The 20307-nt window shown below is 35.6% G+C and overlaps 4 protein-coding genes across 6 annotated transcripts; 1 reads left to right on the forward strand and 3 right to left on the reverse strand.

Annotated features, from left to right (window-relative positions):
* The first annotated feature begins 482 nt into the window (after window positions 1–482).
* LOC104731361 (RNA pseudouridine synthase 6, chloroplastic) lies at window positions 483–3397 on the forward strand. The gene is made up of 10 exons (XM_010450706.2): window positions 483–791; window positions 881–1012; window positions 1098–1352; window positions 1448–1529; window positions 1784–1899; window positions 1998–2052; window positions 2155–2266; window positions 2361–2530; window positions 2624–2958; window positions 3083–3397. The coding sequence occupies exons 1-9, from the start codon at window positions 547–549 to the stop codon at window positions 2903–2905; spliced, it is 1449 nt and encodes a 482-aa protein (XP_010449008.1). The 5' UTR covers window positions 483–546; the 3' UTR covers window positions 2906–2958; window positions 3083–3397.
* LOC104731360 (beta-glucosidase 47) lies at window positions 2953–5760 on the reverse strand. The gene is made up of 12 exons (XM_010450704.3): window positions 5441–5760; window positions 5288–5354; window positions 5089–5147; window positions 4909–4984; window positions 4745–4819; window positions 4589–4676; window positions 4233–4485; window positions 4047–4162; window positions 3705–3960; window positions 3516–3618; window positions 3352–3445; window positions 2953–3275 (listed from the first exon to the last, which is right to left on the reverse strand). Exons 1-12 carry the CDS (start codon window positions 5633–5635, stop codon window positions 3086–3088), a joined length of 1572 nt encoding a protein of 523 aa, XP_010449006.1. The 5' UTR covers window positions 5636–5760; the 3' UTR covers window positions 2953–3085.
* Window positions 5761–6158: 398 nt separating this feature from the next.
* On the reverse strand, window positions 6159–11930 carry LOC104731362 (homeobox-leucine zipper protein MERISTEM L1). 2 transcript variants are annotated; one of them, XM_010450707.3, is made up of 11 exons: window positions 11346–11930; window positions 9631–9990; window positions 9419–9536; window positions 8549–9205; window positions 8355–8456; window positions 8040–8240; window positions 7779–7953; window positions 7392–7663; window positions 7215–7310; window positions 6660–7122; window positions 6159–6576 (listed from the first exon to the last, which is right to left on the reverse strand). In XM_010450707.3, exons 2-10 carry the CDS (start codon window positions 9861–9863, stop codon window positions 6673–6675), a joined length of 2304 nt encoding a protein of 767 aa, XP_010449009.1. In that variant the 5' UTR covers window positions 9864–9990; window positions 11346–11930; the 3' UTR covers window positions 6159–6576; window positions 6660–6672. The 2 variants fall into 2 exon arrangements, with proteins under 2 accessions (XP_010449009.1, XP_010449010.1); XM_010450708.3 differs by lacking the exon at window positions 11346–11930 and adding an exon at window positions 10627–11282.
* Window positions 11931–15480: 3550 nt separating this feature from the next.
* LOC104731363 (CRIB domain-containing protein RIC11-like) lies at window positions 15481–17808 on the reverse strand. 2 transcript variants are annotated; one of them, XM_087479510.1, is made up of 6 exons: window positions 17313–17454; window positions 17110–17189; window positions 16795–16947; window positions 16355–16452; window positions 16055–16157; window positions 15481–15959 (listed from the first exon to the last, which is right to left on the reverse strand). In XM_087479510.1, the coding sequence occupies exons 3-6, from the start codon at window positions 16850–16852 to the stop codon at window positions 15733–15735; spliced, it is 486 nt and encodes a 161-aa protein (XP_087335636.1). In that variant the 5' UTR covers window positions 16853–16947; window positions 17110–17189; window positions 17313–17454; the 3' UTR covers window positions 15481–15732. The 2 variants fall into 2 exon arrangements, with proteins under 2 accessions (XP_087335636.1, XP_010449011.1); XM_010450709.2 differs by lacking the exon at window positions 17110–17189 and having other exon boundaries at window positions 17313–17808.
* Between the last annotated feature and the right edge of the window lie 2499 nt (window positions 17809–20307).

The raw sequence follows: 20307 nt of genomic DNA on the forward strand, positions 1-20307 counted from the left end.
CCCTTTTAACATCCCTAATTGGGAGGGATTAAAGTTGTAATTTCCACTTTTCTGGGATATAAACGTTATTGAAAAACATTTGTAAGGGTTTTACGAGACAATAGACAAGGGGAGGACCTGCAAACTATGGTTCATACACTCTTGTTTTATTTGTTCTCGGTCTCGACAAGTCAAAACTCGTAGACGCCGCCTGAAGCCTGAAGACAAATCGGAACTAGTGCTGCGTAAAAAAAAACAAAATGATCGAAAGTAAATCTGACGTCATCAACATCAGGATAATTCATGTAAATTTTTTGTTTTAATGGTTTTTGAGTTCGACTGATAATTCAGTTTGTTGTGAGAGTTAATAATCTCCAGGGGTTATCTTGAATATTATTAACCAAAGCAACAACCGGAATAAACCACCAAACCAACCAAATTAATCACCGAACCAATTCTAACCCGGCCCATAACAAATTTCATTAAGGCCCAAATCGTAAATTGGCGCTATAACGATAACGATTCATATAGGTCACAACATTACCCACAGCATCATCATCATCAACCATGGCTTCGCCGGCGTTAACAGGCGGTTACCGGAACCTCACTGCGCCGGTATCTCTCCTTCGCACCTTAGCTTCCACCCGTATAAACATAATGAAAATCTCTCCTCCTCTGTTCGGTTCCAATGAAAATCTCTACAAAAAACACTCTCCACGCTTCACTTCTTCTTCACGGAGATTCACATGCTTGTCCTTGCTTCAAACCGATTCTCAAAATCAAACCATACTCTCTTCTTCTTCCACTTCTGGGTATGCTTAAAGTTCGATTCTTTTTACTCTATTTCTTCAAATTTCGATACTTTACTCTCAAATTCGATTGCTTTGTGTGTTTGTTTCAGATACCCTGAATACAATCGATTGATGCCATGTCCTCCATATAATTTCCCACCAAGAATTGAGCATATGGTTGTTTTAGAAGACGACGTTCATGTAGCTGAGTTTATCTCTAAGCAATTGGATCTTCCTCCTTTGTAAGTACTAACTCTTTTGTGGTCTAAGAACTCGTGTATGTTTAGAGCTGGATTGGAGTGTATATAAAAGTTATATTCTATGAAGATTTGTGGCAGATCTTATTCGATTTGGAGCTGTACATTACGCTCTTGTATGCCCTAAACCTCCACCAACTGCGACACCTGAACAGATTAAACTGTTTGAAGAAGTAACATCTCCTTCTGTACTAAAGAAGAGATCTTCTATTAAAGGCAAAACTGTTAGAGAAGCTCAGAAAACGTTTCGTGTGACTCATACTGATCAGTATGCTGAAGCTGGAACTTATTTGCGTGTTCACGTTCACCCAAAACGTTCACCAAGGTAATAATAATACACCTTGTAAATGATATGTTTACTGTTTAGAATTTGACAGCTTTGGTGATAATCACTTTAGCATAATGGATTTTATATATCAGGTGCTATGAAATTGATTGGAAGTCACGGATCATTGCTGTGACTGACTCTTATGTCATTTTGGATAAACCTGCCGGGACTACGGTATGTAATAATAACATCCATTTTGATTTTCTTCTCTGTTTTGTTGACCATCGTAGTTGTATTAGAGATCTTGCAAAATGGTACCTCATCCTGTGATCATTGTTGAACTAGTTTTATACCTCATAGGACTGTAACTTTCTATCAAAATGTTATAGTGTGTTCCATTTCTCCGGAATGCTTAGAGAGAAACTTCTGATTGGGGTTTAAACTGTTTAAGTGCTGAACTTAGTGTACCCATTTTGGGATTTTATCAGGTTGGGGGCACGACAGATAATATCGAAGAGAGCTGTGCCACATTTGCCTCACGTGCATTGGATTTACCAGAACCACTGAAAACAACGCATCAGATTGATAACTGCACAGAAGGCTGGTACTGTCCTGTCAAAAACTTTTTTCATGCTTTGAAGTTTGTAATTTAACATCTTTAACTGATCAGGTCACATTGCTTATCTTCTTTCTCTACTACAGTGTTGTCTTTGCTAGAACGAAAGAGTACTGCTCGGTCTTCCACACGAAAATAAGAGTGAGTTTGCTTTTACAATGTTGTTTGACTGTAATCAAGAACAAGTTGTGGGGGTGATTTTTAGTTGGTTTAATATGTTTGGCCTTTTGTCTTCTCTTCAAGAACAAAGAAGTGAAGAAACTATACCGTGCTCTTGCGGCGGCACCTCTCCCCACTGGAATCATCTCACATTATATGCGCCCAAAAAATATGGCTCCAAGACTCGTCTCAGAAGGTAAACTACTAAACTATATTTATAAATGTCAAAACATAATTTGAATATATGATTGTGGATCTTCCTAACGATATGAATTTTGCCTGAAATGCAGATTCGATTAAAGGCTGGCACTTGTGTCAACTTGAGGTTTTAGAATGTAAGAAGATTCCTTGGCCCAATGCAGGCACTGAGAAGAAACACAATATTGAAGACTGTGGATGGACATCAAAAGAATTTGCTTATGAGTGTACAATAAACCTTTTGACAGGCAAAACTCATCAGGTGAGTTAGTTGACACTTATCTCCTTAGTAAAACATGACACTCATCTGAATATGTTGGGATCATTCAATTGCTATGTTGAATGAAATTTTCAGATCCGGGCTCAGCTTGCAGCTTATGGGGCACCGTTGGTTGGTGACTCTATGTACATGCCAGCAGCTATAGCAGAAGTGATGAATCCTGAGATCAACCCTTATGGGAAAGCGAAGAAACATCACACAATGGAGGAGAATGATAAGGAAACCGCTGTTGCTGAATGGATTGATAGGCATGGGAAAGAACCGAAGGTAGGAATCGGTCTTCAAGCTTGCCAAATCTCATGGGACGATGATGATGGTGAGCACTTCTATGAAGCTGGAACTCCATGGTGGAGGTGAAACACACGTCCTGATGTTGAGGACTTATCTAACCTTGCCGCGGTAAATGAGAGGTGAAGATACGCTTGTTTATTGAAACTGGTTTTTTTATAAAACAACTTACTATTACATTACTCTCCTACTTTACTGAAGAATCAAGTAAGAAAGATATAAATTTGCGTCTTCCTTTTGTTTCAGGCATCAATCATATTTGGATTGAGCTCTGTGATAGAAAATGAAGTTCTTGTACCAAAAAGCTGATAGTCTCGGGGTTCTCTCTTGAGTTATGAAGTCGACGTGGTACATTCCGAACCGTATGGTATAACCAGATATCCACTCGAAGTTGTCAAGTAAAGACCAGGCAAAGTATCCTCTTACATCTGCCCCTTTCCTATTTTTCACCATCAGCTTTAGTGTTATAGAATTAAGACATATTTGAGTTATGTTTGAACTTGGAGCATTATTACCTCATAGCTCTTTTGACTGCATCTAAGTAGTTACTCATGAACTTCACTCTCCGGTAATCGTTTAACAATACTCCGGTATTGTTCTCACCAAAACCTGCAAATGTGATGAGATGATGAAACTTTCCTCAAAAACCGCTGAGACTAGTCTGGGCCACATGACTTACCGTTTTCAGTTACATACAATGGAATGTCTTTGTACCGCTCTGTTGCATACATCAACATCTCCTCCATTCCTTGAGGATAAGTAGAGAACCAATTTACTCCAGTCTGCATCATCATTACCAATAACAAAGAACTCAAAATAATGTTTCTGAAAAAACAGTTTTTACTTTCGATTGGTTTGTCTATATTACCGGTTCTCCTAAATGTAAACCGTCTTTAAGAGCGTTTGCATTAACGTAACCTTCAGCCCTCGAACCTCCTTTGCCTGGTTCACATGTGGAATGCAGACAATCTTTTGCATATCTGCTTGTATACTGATTAATCCCAATGAAGTCTAATTTATTACTAGAGCTTTTAAGATCATCCTTTGTGAATTCAGGAAGATCTTCGTTGAGTATTTCTTGCATTTCTTTTGGATATCTTCCAAACACAACCGGATCCAAGAACCTGCATTTTTTCATTCGATTCAAAACTTGAATATTCAACTATTTTGTTAAGATAGGAACTAGATTTTTAGAACTATTCCAACGTACCAAGTCACGAAGAAAGCCTGAGCTCTCTCAGTAGCTAATTTATCTGCTAAAGAATCACTAACTGGTTCAAACCAGATCGTGTTCATAACAATACCTATCTTCCCTCTTTGTTGTTCCTAAAAGAAACCATTCTTGTGTTAAACTGTTCTGAAATATCTAGTTCGTACGGTTGTTATTTTGATGTACCTGAAATTTCGTCCGATATAAGCTGACGGCGGCTAGATGTGAACGGATAATGTTGTGAGCTGCTACAACTGGCTCTATGTCAGAGTCGCCATGTGTGCAATTTCCAAAAGTCTTGGAACAACGTGAAGGCGGGTAAGTTCCTGTCCGGTAACCCAAAATAACTTGAACGTTTGGTTCGTTGAACGTAGTCCAAAATTTAACTCTATCCCCGAAGTGTCGGAAGCAAATCTCTGCGTAATGTTCGAAATCTTCCCTGAAGAACAATTATTTAGTTTTCAGTGTATTAGGTTACGTATCTACACGTAACATATGTGTTAGTGTGTTACGTATCTACACGTTAATGTGTGAATGCGTACCGGATTTGGGGATCTAGCCAACTTCCGTATCTAACTACGAGTTCTTGAGGAATGTCGTAATGTGTTAACGTGACAAATGGCTCCATCCCTGACAATGATTGTGCTAAGTTTGGTTTCTTGATTTTGTTTCAAGAAAATCTATGAATTAGTGTTTACCTCTTTTGAGAATAGCATTGATCATTCTGTTGTAATGATCAATACCACCCATGTTCACATCTCCAAATCTTCCCTCTGGACACACGAAAACGTTTTGATAAAGACTTCATATATTATATAGAGAGATTGAAAATATTAAAAATAAAAATAAAGAAGAATCTTACTTGGAAGAATCCGAGCCCATGATAAAGATAGTCGATAGCTATTAACTCCAAGATCTTCCATCAGATCCAAATCTTCCTGTTAAAGTGTAGAAATCACAATATTAATTTCTTTCTTTCTAAAGACTTCTTTTTAGAGATGTGCATCGGAAAAGATACATGTATAGATTTACAGTTATGTACCGGGTATCGGTGATAATGGTCAACAGCGACTTTCCCCTGGCTTCCATCCGCGATTTTTCCTATAGAAAGATATATCAAGAAAGGTTTCATGTGGTGACTTGTGCAACAAGAAATGAAAGGAATCCATTAAAGTGTTTAACTTCTGCTTTCGAAAAAGCTTAATATCACAATACACAAAAGTGTTTTCATGAGTTCTAACCAGGGATGCTTGTGAAAACGTCCCAATTGCTTAGGTTTTTGCCGTCGGTTAAGTAAGCTCCTTCATACTGAATATATACCATAGAAGCACACAAAAATAATGTTAAAACCCTTCCGGGGATTTTATACTGAGCACTAGAGGTATTCTAAGAACCTGGTAAGCAGAAGAAGCAGTGCCAAAGAGGAAGTTTTTTGGGAACACGAAGCTTTCTTCTGCGTTAATCTCTTTCAATAAGATATGATCTTCAAACCATATTGATGAAGATGATGATGAGACCAAAGTTATCATGTTGAAGCATAGTAGCCCAAGTGGAAACTGAGAAAGGTACGTTGATGACTTGGTCTCCATTATTATTTCAGAAACTATAGATATATATATATTTTTTTTTGTGTGTTCAAGATTAGAAGTTATATAGACAGAAGGGGAAAAATGAGTGGCTTTGTTCACTGTTCACCTTTTAGGTCGACAATGATATTTCACCTAACCAGATTACTAATGATTTGAAGAATTGAAATTTTTGACGGGGAAGAAGAATACAATATAGAATAAAAGATTTGAAGGACCAATAAAAATATTTAGTGTTGATGGAATTGATTTCGTTGATGGGTGTGAATGGGTCGCTTCGAAAGAAAATGACTTATGATTGCAAGAACCGACAACGATACTTTGTAAATTATTAGAACGGGACAAAGGTTGCTTATTGATTAGTAGTATATATATATATCATTCGCAACCATTGTTTTCTTCGATATAATGAAAAAAACAGTTGTTTCTTTCTGTTGAATTTGATTCTTTTTGGTGGGTATTGAAAGAGATTGAAAGAGATATGAAAAAGGTAGAAGAGAATCTCACATTTGATAAAAGAAAAATCTAGTAAACACAGTTTCATCGATAATATATAATGACAAGTACCACAAGAGTGGTTTAATAAAGTAGTAGTAGTAGCAGTAGCACACACTTTGACAGTAGTCTCAAAACGCTAAAATGTTCGCTAGTGAATGATAAACAGAGAAAACGCTAAACCGCCCCAAACACAACAAACCGCTTTTTTCTTTTTGGTTCCAGCAGAAGTCAATACCCGAACCTCTTTACCTTTTCTTTCTCAAGCCTCTTTTTTTTTTTTTTTTGGGCCGCCCGCAAACAAACGCGGAAATGAGATTAAACGCAGAAAGGTGCGTTCTTGACTTCCTTTGGAGAATCTCAAAAGAACTATAAAACCCCAAAAAAACAAAATAACACAAACATTACCATAAAACTCCTAAACCTCACTTTATAACTCCCATAGTACTCTGCATAAACACAAACCAAAACATATCAAGAAGATGTGATTATTATCCGTATAAAGATGAAAATATAGAGAAATATTGCGTACCTGAAAACATCGATCAGGCGCCTTCGCAGGCCAAAGCGGCTTTAATCCGCTCGACAGTGCATTTGATCAGACTATTGACTGTAGCAACTGAGCCGAGAGAGAGTTTAGCGGTTGGAACAGAGTCAACAAGTATCTGAAACGCAACTGTGAGCAGTGAACCACCATTGTTCCCAGTAGTAGTAGTAACCACTTCAAGATTATTCCCTTCTCCTCCTCCTCCTCCTCCTCCTTCAGCTCCGGATCCTCCAGCACCGGTACTAGCACTTCCTCCTCCAACTCTAGCAGAGCCATCAGGCAAAATAGCAAATCCTGATGGTAACAAAGCCACATAATCCGGATCACCACCACTTAGGACAACGTTCATAGCCATTATGTCGACTGGTGCATATATCACATACGATCCTGATGCGTCCGTACAGCTTTCTTGTAAGATCAACATGTTGCTCGTTCCTGAGTTCCCACTCTGTTTTTTTTTTTTTTTTCACAAAACAAAATCTCAGTAACTTTATGAACAAGCAAACTATTTGTTAAAGAGACTTATAGAACATTACTAACATTGACTCGGAGCAAGGAGACAGAGTTCCCAGGATCACGACCATTTGCAATATGAGCCATTTCTTGAACCAAGCCTCCATTGGAAAGTATATCCCACTGCAAAGTTGAACACAAAACCCTAAAATAAACATCATTTAAACCCTAAGTTGAATAAAAATATTTTGATTTGATGTTTACCTCGCTTCTTGAGTTTTCATCTCTGAGGAAATCAAACACTCGTTTTGGTGCAACAGGGATCCAGAAAGAAGTAGCAGCGCTCAGAACAATGCCCGGTGGTCTTCCTGGATCATCCATGCTCTTACGGGTCATGACCCTGACGTCGTCGGAGCCTGTGGTTGACAATGTAGTCCAGGCGTGTGCAGTCGACGCGCCGACTCCGCTACAGAAGCTCATCACCATCCTCTCAGCTAGTTTCAGCATGCTCTTCCTCCCCTCAGCACTCGTTATCACTTTCGTAATTATCACAAAATTGCAGGAACTAAATAAGTAAATAATATTTTTGCAGATTAAGCGCATAATTTAAAAATTGATCAATATGGTCCCCAGAGCAATCTGATTACTTACCGGAAAGATCACCGGCTGGAATGTTGCTAGCCATCGAACTAGCGAGCCGCTCGCATTGACGGTCAAGTGTAGCCACCCAACGTTTCGCACCGAATGCTAAACCGGTATTAACCAACGGTTTATACATGTTGTGGACCGATCTATCATCCACCTCAGTATGCTCTACCCATGTCACCTTCAACAACAATTAAAAAAAAAAACAACTCAAACTCTACACCTTATATACTTCATGAAGTATTAATTTAGACCTTATAAGTTTACCTTGGAATAACCATTCTGCAATTCTTGAATCAGACAACCAGAGGGTCTTCTTCTGCTTCTAGTGATAGGACTTGGTCTTAGGCTATCCAATGAGACATCAACAACTGCCCAAATCCCATCACTGTGCTGTTTACAGTACCTCACAAAGTAGTTCTCACGTGTTGGGACCAGTGGTGATGGGACTTGGAACTCTGCTGTCATCTTTTACATAACCAAAAAACAAAGATCAGACACATGAGAAATAGATTACTATATGGTTTGGAATAATAGCTTGTAAAGCAAGTAACCAGTTAAATAGGTTTCAAAGTCTCATACCACTTGTAGTGCTCCATTGTAGTTCCCTGCAACGCCGGTTGAGAGAACTTCTAGAGTCAATGCTCTCGATACAATCCCACAGAACACACTAGACCATTGATTCTATACAGAGAAAGAAGATCAAAAGTATCAATTAGAAGTTAGAACATTTATTAAAGTTTTAAGAGATCAGAGGTAAGGAAACAGATTAATACCACATCCATTAGAATCTCAATGAGATTAATATGATTCATGATAACAACCGTGGACTCTCTTGAAGCTTCTGATCTCAAACCCATAGGTTTAGGTCCAATTCCTCTAGGGAACGTTCTAAAATACTCTTCTTCATTCAGAATCTCAACCGAATTTTCGTTCGAAACCCACAATGGATCACCAGTTTGAGCCATTCTCACAAGCTCCTCCATGGCAGCAACAGCTAACTCGACAATCATAGGCTTATCAGCCTCAGATGGGATAGAAACCGACCTCAAAATGTCGCTTGTTCCATACATTTCCCCTACAAAACCAGCCTGGCTGTTGCTATTATTGCCAAAGTTCCCAACTTCAAGATCAAGCGAGCGTGAGGGAATATGGTGTGAAGAAGTGAGCTGAGGGAAAGGCGAGGAGTTAGCCATTAGTGGCTTCCCTACGTATTTAGCAGCTATGGCTGAGATTCTATCGATCTCTTCGCGTAGACGCGCGTTTTCGATCCTTAAATGCTGTTCATCGAATGACATTTCTCCTATAGCCGCAGGACCGCCACAGTTTGGACAGGTTGCGTTGCTCAGAGCATCCTTGTACCTATTGTTCTCTGCTCGGAGCTTGTCATTTTCTGACTTCAGAATCTGGTTCTCGTGCCTCTCATGTTGTGCCTATGAAAATTCACATTTTCTTCTTTATGTTTGGTTTCATCAATAGATTATAACATATCAAATGGGGATATATAAAAAAAAAAACTTCCTAAGTCTTGGAGCTACACAATAAAATTAGCAAACTATAAATGTGTTTTAAAGGCTTCATAAATAATTATCTAATAAATCTAATGAACATAATGAGTTAATAATCAACACTAGCCTTATATATACCTTCATTTGGGTGCGTTTGTTTTGGAACCAAAACTTGACTTGAAGTGGTTCTAAACTTAGCTCACGACTCAGCTCTTTTCTTTGCTTATCGTCTGGATGAGGACATTCCTTGAAGAACCTATAAGATAGAACCAAACATACAAACAAACATAAACCCTAAATCCCAAAAAACATTAATTAACAATATTCTCAAGTGGGATTTTTTTTCTTACGACTCAAGCTCTTGAATCTGGCGCTGCGTGTGACGGTGGTAACGCTTCTTTTTGTTGGGACGCTGATTAGGATCTTGAAGCTCTTCTTCTAGAGGATTCTCCATGGTAACTTCTGCACCGGACTTAGTCTCGAAATCTTCTTGGCTTCCAGTAATACCCAAATCGTTTTCGGAGTTTTTCGGGGTCATCTCGAACATATGATGATGAGACTCGAACATGTTTGGATGATACATGATGATAATGGATGCCTATTGATTTTGAAGGTTTTGAAGCTCTTGGTTCTTCCTTCAAATCTTCAAGATGATTATCTAAATCATTTTCGTTGATTCATCTCAATCTTTCTAGTCCAAGTATCTCCCACTGTCCAAAATCAAAGATCAAAATGGTCACGTTTATATATATGAAAAGAGGAAAGATCAATGTAGAAACGGAAGATAATCTTGGCTTATGGAAAGTAATCTTCTGTATATTATGAAACTATACTTGCCTTTAATAGATATATTTATACGGTCTTTTTCACATTTCATAAGTAACCGAAAAGCAAAAGATTGGTCTTTTTCTCTATTTCTGATGGTTATTTATACCTATACGCTTGTATTAGCATATGTATTCATCTTATCAAAAAGGGTATGAATATAAATGCACCCACTACGTGACATAACCTCGTTGCATAAAAAATACAAGTTATCGGGAAATTCAATTAAGAAATGTGACACGAATATTAGGATGAATATTTAATTAAGCATAATGTTCAATAATATAGAAGAAAAATTAGAGAGAAATTGAAGTAATTAAAAGACTAAATTTAAGCAATATCTATAAACAATAGCGATAGAATCAATCTTGAAAGTCACAAGACTGAGCACATCATCGGATCCACAAGAAAACGCAGAGGTAGACAAAAGAAGAAACGGATGACGAGATTGTCGATCTATAGGCAACCCTAATTCTCTATTAGCTAACATAAAATACAAAAATTCATTTGGTTTTACTTACTTTTTAGAGTGAATCCCAAATCGATATTAGTATTTGGGTAAGCCAAGCTCGAGTTGATGAAACAAAAAAAAAAAAATTGAAAGCCTAGTAGACAGATCTCTTGCTTTTGGTTTTTGAAGTGTTGGTTTGGTTTCTTGAAGTTTTAGATCGAATTTAATGATATTTCCTCTCTCTTCTACATAAAAAGCCAGTGAGATAGAGATATTCCAAGAAAAAACGTTTTATCTTTAAGTTAAAAGTTAAGGTTTTCTTTTTTCACGCGGTAAAATTGACCTTGGTCTTAGTGTAATGAAAAAAATATCGTTTTCACTAAAACTTACATGGATAGAGAGGAAAGAAAAACAAAAACTAATTAATTAAAAAATGTGTAGATTATATATAGAGTTAATTAAAGAGTTGACATAAGTCAATGGCCTTCTTTCACACAACTACGAAGGAAAATTTCGTCAAACTGAAACCCCCATTTACACTTCTAACTCCAAAGAGGTTTAATTTTTTGGTAACGCTTATTTTTAGATCGTGACAAAAAGAAAAAATTTATTAACTTAAAAACAACTTGAAGATAATTAAAAATGCAGATGTATCATGAAAAGAAGAAAAATATAAAACGGATCCGGCTACTATGAACAAAACATGCAATATAGATCCCATTCCTCAAAGAAACAAAGAGAAGTTACACATGTATGTATATAAGAGAGAGAGAGAGAGAGAGATCTTACTTTGGACACACAATGAAACCCTAGCTCCAATTCTTCTGGTTCTCTTTCTAGGGGAGATCCGGAGGGCAGAAGATGGATGCGGAGAATTATTGAGAAAGCTAAAAGGGTTTATAGAAAGATAGTATGATCACTATTCAGAAGAAAAAGAAGCAAAAGAAAAGGAGAATTTGGTGAATTGAATTGAGGAACTTAGGAGAAAGGGAAGAAGAGAAAGAGGTGGTGAGGAGAGGATGTGGCAGAAGGAGAAGGAGTTATTGCGAAATGCATAGAGAGGGTGCATTGCATTTATGATTATCGAAAGGTCCATTAATGCTTTTAGTGAGAGAAAAATTCATACTACTAATATATTTTTTCTTCTAGAGAGAAAAAAAAAATGCAATTCATCAATTTTTTAAAAACTCACTGTTTCCCTTTGACCTCACGGATTCTCTTAGGGTAAGAAAATTACAAGAATGAATTGAGAAAATAGAGTATATTACCATTTCATGGTTATAGACTTATAGATCATTTTATTATGTATAAAGTATCTATATGAGTAGGTTATAAGTAGTTTGATTTTTGTGTGTTGCGCATACTGCACTGCACATTTATTGCTTATGTACATGTCCAATATATATGGACATATAAATGCTTTGTATGGCTGAAATACTCACAACTAGTATACATTTGTATCAGTCAATAATGTGCATTATGAAATTCTAATTTATGGCATAATGTTTAAGCTAATTATTCGAATACCAGCATGGTATATATTTATCAGTATTAGCTTCTTTTGATGGTTGACTGGTGATGAGAACACACTGTAGGAGTACTACATTTAGGTCCTAATTAATTATACTGTCATTATAAAAGTACTTTAGCAATTTAAACTCAAAGTAAAGATTCTATACAATTCAAATGGTAGGCGCTAGTTTAAGAGATTAATTTATAGTTCCAAAATCCATGATATTGACACCACGATCATCATAATATAATAACTAAGCAATCCAAAAATTTCCAAGATTATTAATCACAATTTTTAATTCCACATCGCTATTAATGGTCCACAACACTCTGCTTATTATCCTGAACTGATTAATATCAATTCATATTCATGAGATAAATTATCAAAATCTAAAGGACTCAAATATTATAGTCAAACATATATTATTTCATATTTTGGATGATGTCAGATTGGGTGTAAATTACCTTATTGAAAGAAAAAAATATATGTATACTCCAGCCTATATAATTATATGTTTTACCAAAAATACACAAGATATGCGATAACTTTTGTGATTGGACCTACTATCAAGGAACAAAAGAAAGGGATGAGATGGAAACCACGTAAGTTCCAATAAGAACTAAAAATGAATTAGAAAAAGGTCAAAGTTATATTTAATGGTAGTTTTAGATTAATTATCTTAATTAAAATTTGGACAGTCGATTGACTAATGTAGTTGGGGAGCAATATCCATTGTGGACCATGGTCCAAGATAACAGCTCATACATTAAGATTTACATCACACACATATACGTACACTGACTGATTCAGACATTTGTGCATGTAACATACATGCATACACATACAATACGGTTATAATTGGATTTTGCCTGACGTGTTATGTGGTGTGGTATTGGATTAAGCTGTGCTTTGTTTGCATATAGTACTATATATATATATATTCAACAAGAAAATGACAAGATCCACTTTTACAATTATGTTCATATTCATGTATTGTACGTGATACGTGGTATATTTATATACATATAAAAAACGGAACCCTACTAATCAATGTAAACAAACACCAGATACTTAAAAAAAAAAAAAATCATTGCGAAAAAGCATAAGCTTGTTTCGTACAACAAAATTTTATTTTAAACAAAACTTAACGTTAATATAAATAGTTATTTTCTAGTATATGAAATATAGTCAAATAGAGCTCCCAATATATTAAATAAGTTGGGGGTCATATGTTTCTTTTCTGACGCACGACCCTGCATTGCATATGCATAAATATGCAATGGCTATTAAGTATGTGTGTTGTGTAGCAGTAGCAGCAACCTAAATATCTCTTGGTTGGAAAAAGTTGGTTGACACTCGTCTTATTTGGGAAAGGTTGAAAATTTGTTCACAAGTTCCTGATAAGACAGTAGCTCTTTTGGTTGACACTAATCATTTTTTTTGAAAAAAATGGTGAAAAAGTTTTGTTATAGAATTTGAGTTTCGACAGTTGATGAAAATGGCCTACTTTAATTATATGTTTGAAACAACAATTAGATTAAATTATTTGACTTGTGTTTAGCTGTTGACCCATAAAAGAAGGTTTAATACAAAACTCATATCTTATGTGTGGAGAGGTACATTACACATATATGCAAATTTATGTCCACTATTAATGTGATAAATACTAGTATGTAGTGATTCATCATCCAATCATGATTATTTCAATATCTATTAAGATTAATAGCTGTTTTCCTTGCATTTGTCGTCTTCCTCGTGAATTTCAGATATAATTTACCCTTTTTAAAATCTTTTTTAGTTTGATTTGGATTTAATATATAACTTAGTATGGATGACGAAGTACTTAACTTATTCCGTTAACTAATTAATTATTGAGTTTATTATGCACCACTTTGTGATTCCCCGCTTGAAGTTGTTAATTAGAAGTTGATTAAAGTATTTTAAACAGTTTCAGAACTGATACACCCTATGTATAGCTTAATAATCATTGTTAAAAACTCACGTAGACGTAGGTGGGGATCAATAAACATAAATTATGTATCAAAATATTTATACGTCTAGTTAAATTATATACATAAATATTTTCCAATGCGTAGTTGTTCCATTACGTTCCTATCTAATCTAGCTATAGTATACATAGATTAATTCATCACTTGTAATTTTGTAATACGAGTCTCGAACGGCAACGTATCGTTTATACATTTTCAGAAGCAAGAAACCGACATGTAATTCACTTTGTCTAGAAAGAAACGACAGGATGTGCATTTCCATAGAGGGATGATTTTAATAGAATTGAGGAGGATAATTTGGTAAATTAAAGGAGCTGAAACGCCTTGGAGTTGTGGGGACGTTTCCTTCTAATAATAGCTAGTGGGAAAGAGTGACTTCTGCCTACCAACTAACTCATTTAATGTCTTCAAATTTGTTTTCGTTTTCGTTTAATTTTAAAACTCCAAAATCCAAATTCAGAAACTCTATTATACAGTACAAAAATATTTATTTATTTTTGGTCCAGTGAATGATTATTTTCAGTAATTTGAAACGAAGTTTCAGACAAATGTATCATGTATCAGTTTCTGAATATTAGCACATTTTCTAAACTATGTATCGTTTTGTTCTTGTTTTTTTCTTTGATAAGGTTTATAAAAAATGGGTACACTTCATAATCAAAGTTTAATATGTCAAATGAGAAACTAAGCTTTATATTTGAAATCACAACTTTCTTTTAACTATAAAGGTTAGTTGTGATGAAAGCTAAAAGCTTATATTAAGATTGGTTACTTTTAATTCCGAAAGCTACATGCTAATATAAGATTACTTGCAAGAGATTATACCCTGGATAAGAATGTTTTACTTACTTTACAATTTGTTAAATATGTAGTCAACTTGTGCCTCTAGTTTGATTATTATTGAAATCAATTTCTACTTTTATGTTAAACTTTATAATAACACGATTTGCTAAAACCACCTAACATGTAAATTGTTGGTCAAAAATTTAGTATTATGCGTAAACTAAATGTTTATTTTCTTTCTTTTTACAATGTACATGAAGTAGTTGTAGATGAGAAAACTAATCATCTACGGATTGTTAAGCTCTATAAAACTAACCAAACTCTAGAAAAGTCGTATGACAACATCGAATCATTCATACAAGGATTGTTAAGCTCAGAATTATATTATGTGACGTACTAAAATGATGACAAAACTCATCATATGCATTTTCTTTTTGTCAACAACTAACTAATCATATATATACAATTTTGTCCCACACTCTTTTCTGTACTTTCAAAAATATTTGAGTAACGGGCCGTCAAAGACTCAAAGCTATAAGCCTCAGCCTCAGCCTCAGCCTCAGCCTCAATTGTTCTTGATGAAGTATATCCAAAGTCCAAATCAAGATTATAACAGAAATAGTTAAAATTAAATAGATTGATATAGACTACAAAATTTAAATATTTCTCTCCTTTTTTTGTTTTCTTCTGTTTACGTCTTTCTACATTAATGTACATATAGTTGTTCAAATTAATATGAGAACTACGAAAACAGACACTTTGAACAAAAAGAAAATCACGAGAACTACAAAAGAAAAGTTCCTTACGCAAAAATATTTGGCAAACGCTTTGTTTTTTTCTTCTTTTCATTGTACCTTTTAGTTCACTCTAGTTATGCATTAGAGTTTAACCGAGATATCATTGATTTATGCGAAGATTTAGATAAACCCATTGATCTAGAAGATTTTGGAGATGGTTTGGATCTTGGTGATGATGTCGAAGATGGTTTCTTTCTTCTATTCTTGCTCTTAGTGTGAATCTTGGATAAACCTACTGGAATTGGAGGTACATCTCTTATCCTATCCGGTATAGTTTGTTGGCTTGAGCCCTCATCAAAATCTATAATTTAGCCAAAGCAAACAGTTCCATTAAATATCTAAATCTAATTAAAACTGTTTGTACACAATTAATTTAAATTCAACGATTAAAATTACCACTGGAAGCAGAAGGTGTGAAGAAAGAATTTGAATGTCGTGCATGGCCAAAAGATGATGCTCTTGGAGATAACAGCTCTGCTCCTGCCTTAAAGTCACTCATCTATACTCCCCCGGAAACAATTAAATTTTGAAATAAACATCATCATTTGGTGGTATATAGTATTTCAAATAAACGTTAAGAGTTCATAACATACTCCTAAGAGTATGGTTGAAGGCTTGATAAGTAAAATAAGGAGTAAAATAAAGTACATTTAAGAATGTTTTGAGACATCAAAGAGAGGGGGAGAGAGAGCTTACCCAACCAGGAGCACTGCCAGAGGAGCCCTCCCAACCAACATGGGCCACATGTTTTACTTCTGTTGGGTACCCAATTTCTAGATCTCTTTCTTTCACAACTGTTGACCAAAATTAATTGTTTTCTCTCCATCATTTAATTGCTGTTAATGCAATATTAATCACAGAAGACATCTTTAAGATAATTGAATGCTCTTTTAAATCAATAACATGGACCATAGTGGCCTAATAATGGACCGAAAATTTGGGTTTTTTTTTTTTTCTTTTTTCTTTTGTGGGTGTATATATACCCAAATTTACACTTTTATATTATAATTTGTATATTGTAATTTAATCTGTAAAACATACAATGTTTCTATAAATTTGCGAAAAAGTTTGATAGATCATAATATAATGGAGTTTAATCAGATGAGATGCAACTAAAGTATGGTAAAATAATATACCAAACATTTGAGAGATGGATTTGAAGCTTTTGTAGATGCCCTTCATCTTCATTGCCATTGTTGAATGTTGATGGAGAGAATCACAAGCCAACTCCAAATTGTTTATGAAAGTTTATAATTGTAACAAGCTCAACACAAAGCACTATTCCTTATCTATTACAAAAGTAAGGTAACAAACAAAAAAAAGATTAATTAACCACAAATCATTAATTAAAGAATATATATAAGAAAAATTAGGAAACACGTATAGAAGGAACAAAGAGGGAAGGATGATATATGGATGTGATGGTTTATCCCATGGAAGTAGATTAGTACATATCATTTATGAGCATTCAAGCTCCAACAATCTATGACGACCCAATCTCATCATAAGCATACATTTAAGTTAGGAACCTCTGCCACAAAAGTATAACTCTCAAAGTTACTAGTAGTAATCCCATGATATTTGTGTATTTGTATCTAACAATGATTATTTATAGAGAATATGTAAAAGGGAGTTTTCATTAAGATAACAGTACCTGGATATTATTACAGAGACGCTCGCTTGTTGGTACTAATGTTAAGGATCCTCGTGGGACAAATATGAGAGGAAGCTCTTCTTTCATTTGATGGAGAAGCCTCTCGATTAATACTAACAAAGCATTTGCGTATAAAGTTCTCACTAAGCAAACATATGATTTCGCATACAAACAACACGAGAATATCAAGATATGGCCAAATTTAGAGAATAATGATGGTGAAGACGAGTGAAGGAAGAAGAAGTATGGCTTGATCGGGGAAAGAGAGAAGAGAGTGGGGAACCATGAAACTACTTGTAGTATACAATCATATATGTTAATATATAATTTCTCCAAATATAAAGAAACTAATTCTTAGTTTATTTTAAGAATGTTTCAGAAAAAGATAAATATTGCTTTAGTTGTACGTACTATATATAAAAAACATTACAAAACTTATAGATTTTTAAATTTTATAGAATTTTACCAAATCGTTATTTCTGTTATTTTATTTTACAATGCTATCGACTAGCATCATAACTAATATATATATATATATATATATATATATATATATATATATATATATATATATATATATATATATTGTGTACATCATCATTGTTTCCATCCAACAAATGAGATACTAATAGTGAACATGAGATGTTTAATAAATTATTTATTGTTCCAAATAGTAGTGTATTGTATATATCTTTCTGCTAGTAGCTAAAATTCTAAGAATTATTTTTTAGAGTCTAGGATTTGCCGCACTATAATAATCAATGGTAGACAAAGACAACTGTCTAATGCATGCATATTGAACTAAACAATGCAACTTCGACAGATTTTTTCAACCCACGCGTTTTGCGTTTTACCTTTCTTCGATTCCTCGACAATTCTAAATTTTTGTTAGCTGTATATACTATGAGGGTAATACAATTTTATACTTGTAGAAAGGCAGCTGTATGTAGTAACAAAAAAAAATAAAAATAACAATTAGCAATTTATATAAACAATAGAAGCGATATGTAACCTTGAGAGGTGAATATATACAAATGCAAGAGGCTACTGATTTTGTTTGTTTTTCTATGTATTTGTAAGATGAAAGTGGTGATATGTCCGACAATTCTAAAGCACGACATAACAATTCTAGCGAAACGGTACTCTATGGGTTATTCAGAAATAGCGAGTCAAAACACATTTTGAGATAAATAAATAAATATAACATTCATGAGACGAAGATTTTAATGTATAATAATCGTAATTTAGATAGTAGTTACAAAATGCAAATCAAGGGGATACGACATGAATCTGTAACAACGAACAATGGCTAGACAATAAGATAAGTAATTTGACTGGAAAAATCATCTGATCGGTTATTTGGGTCCCATTGTTAGGACTTATAGGAGAAAATATAAAAACTGGCGCATCTAATTAATTTAATGCTCCCACCGAATCAAATAGTATCATACGGTTAAGGCTCACCACTTAAATCAAACGTATGAGGTGGTCCTTCGTCTCTGATATGGTTCTCTTGTTGGTGGTTTCCGGCGATGTCTAGGCGCGTGAAGCGGAGTCTTCTTTGGGAGGTGTCTGCTAGTGAAGGCTCGACGGACTTGCTTGAGGACGGCAGCGTTTGTTCGTGGCTGGATTTGGCAGATCTGGGTGGAAGACTTTGTGTGTTGGGACTCGCCGAAGGGTTTGTTGGCTTTGGTGAGAAGTGAGAGCCGCGGCTTCTCTTCGGTGAACTCCGGTGGTCAGATCTGGTGTTTCTCTCACTGGATCTTGACTTCTCTCCGTCCAGTCGAGGCGTTACTTCTCAGTTGGGGTTGGCTTCTTTGACAGGTAAGTTTGGGCGGTTCTTCATTGTGGGTCTTGGATCTACAAGGGGAAGGCAGTGGTGGGTGGTTTGCATCTCCGGCAACAGAGGCGTGGTTTGTCTTCCTCTGATGCAACTGTGGCTTCGGTTTGGATGGTCGGGAAGCTTCTAGATCAAGCCGCGTTTGGTCGCGGTGGAGCTTTTCCCTTGGTACACCCATCCGCCAGAAGCTGCGGTTGCGGCGGAAGTCGGAGGAGGGCAGGAGGGTATTGTTGCATTGTTGCGGTGGTTAACCTAGATGTTTGACATCCTTAGGGGCTATCATGGGATCCGGTTTATGGAAGATGGATTGAGCCATCATCCTCTGTAAATCGCCATGACTTTGTGTCCACCAGACCGGATTGAAGCAAACCTACCTGGAGGTTGCGGTGGTTGCCGGAGCTGGAAGAGGCGTGTTAGATCTGAGTGAGCGGGTTTCTAGGCACGGTACCTGTCTTCGCGGAGCCTGTCATTGGTGGTTTGAACTTGTTGGAGGATCTGTAGCGGGTCAAGCAGTACACCAGAGAAGAACCTGAGACAGAGTTTGGTTGCGGATGTCAAGGGTTTCGATTTGGTGTATCCGCCGCAAAGCCGTGGATCCTGCAACCACCGGCGTTCCTGTTCAAGCTTCTGTTTCAGGTCATTCAGCAGGATCCGATCGTTTTTCCGGCGAAGGCATCGACCGCCGTTTTCTCCTTTTTGTAACTGCTGGACCTTTGTAATTAGTTCCAAGGCCGAGCCCATTAGTGGTAGGCCCATTATCATTACTAATATTAATAGAAAAGTTTTAAAAAAAAAAAAAAAAAAAAAATATATAGGCTAGCTAGCTAGTGTGATTGTTTGTTTTACATGCGTTAAAACAATCGCCATATAAAGTGTACATCTTAAGGATTTACTAATGATCGCATCAGTTTAACGACGAAATCACCAAACGATTACCGATTACGTATACAAGACCAATTATAATGTTATTTGCTTTTTGGCACGAAGCTTCCATTTCCGTAAAGTTAAAGTTATTTAAATGAGCACATCAACAAACAATTAATAGTATTACTTAAACCTTCTTCGTCTTTTTTTAATCGACAAACTGACACAAGTCGATCGAAGCCTCACAAGTCCTGATAACCACAAAATATAATAATTCGTCGCCTTTACTTT

This window comes from Camelina sativa, chromosome 12 (assembly GCF_030686135.1).
Source record: "Camelina sativa cultivar CO46 ecotype springtype chromosome 12, ASM3068613v1".
NCBI classification, from domain to species: Eukaryota; Viridiplantae; Streptophyta; class Magnoliopsida; order Brassicales; family Brassicaceae; genus Camelina; species Camelina sativa.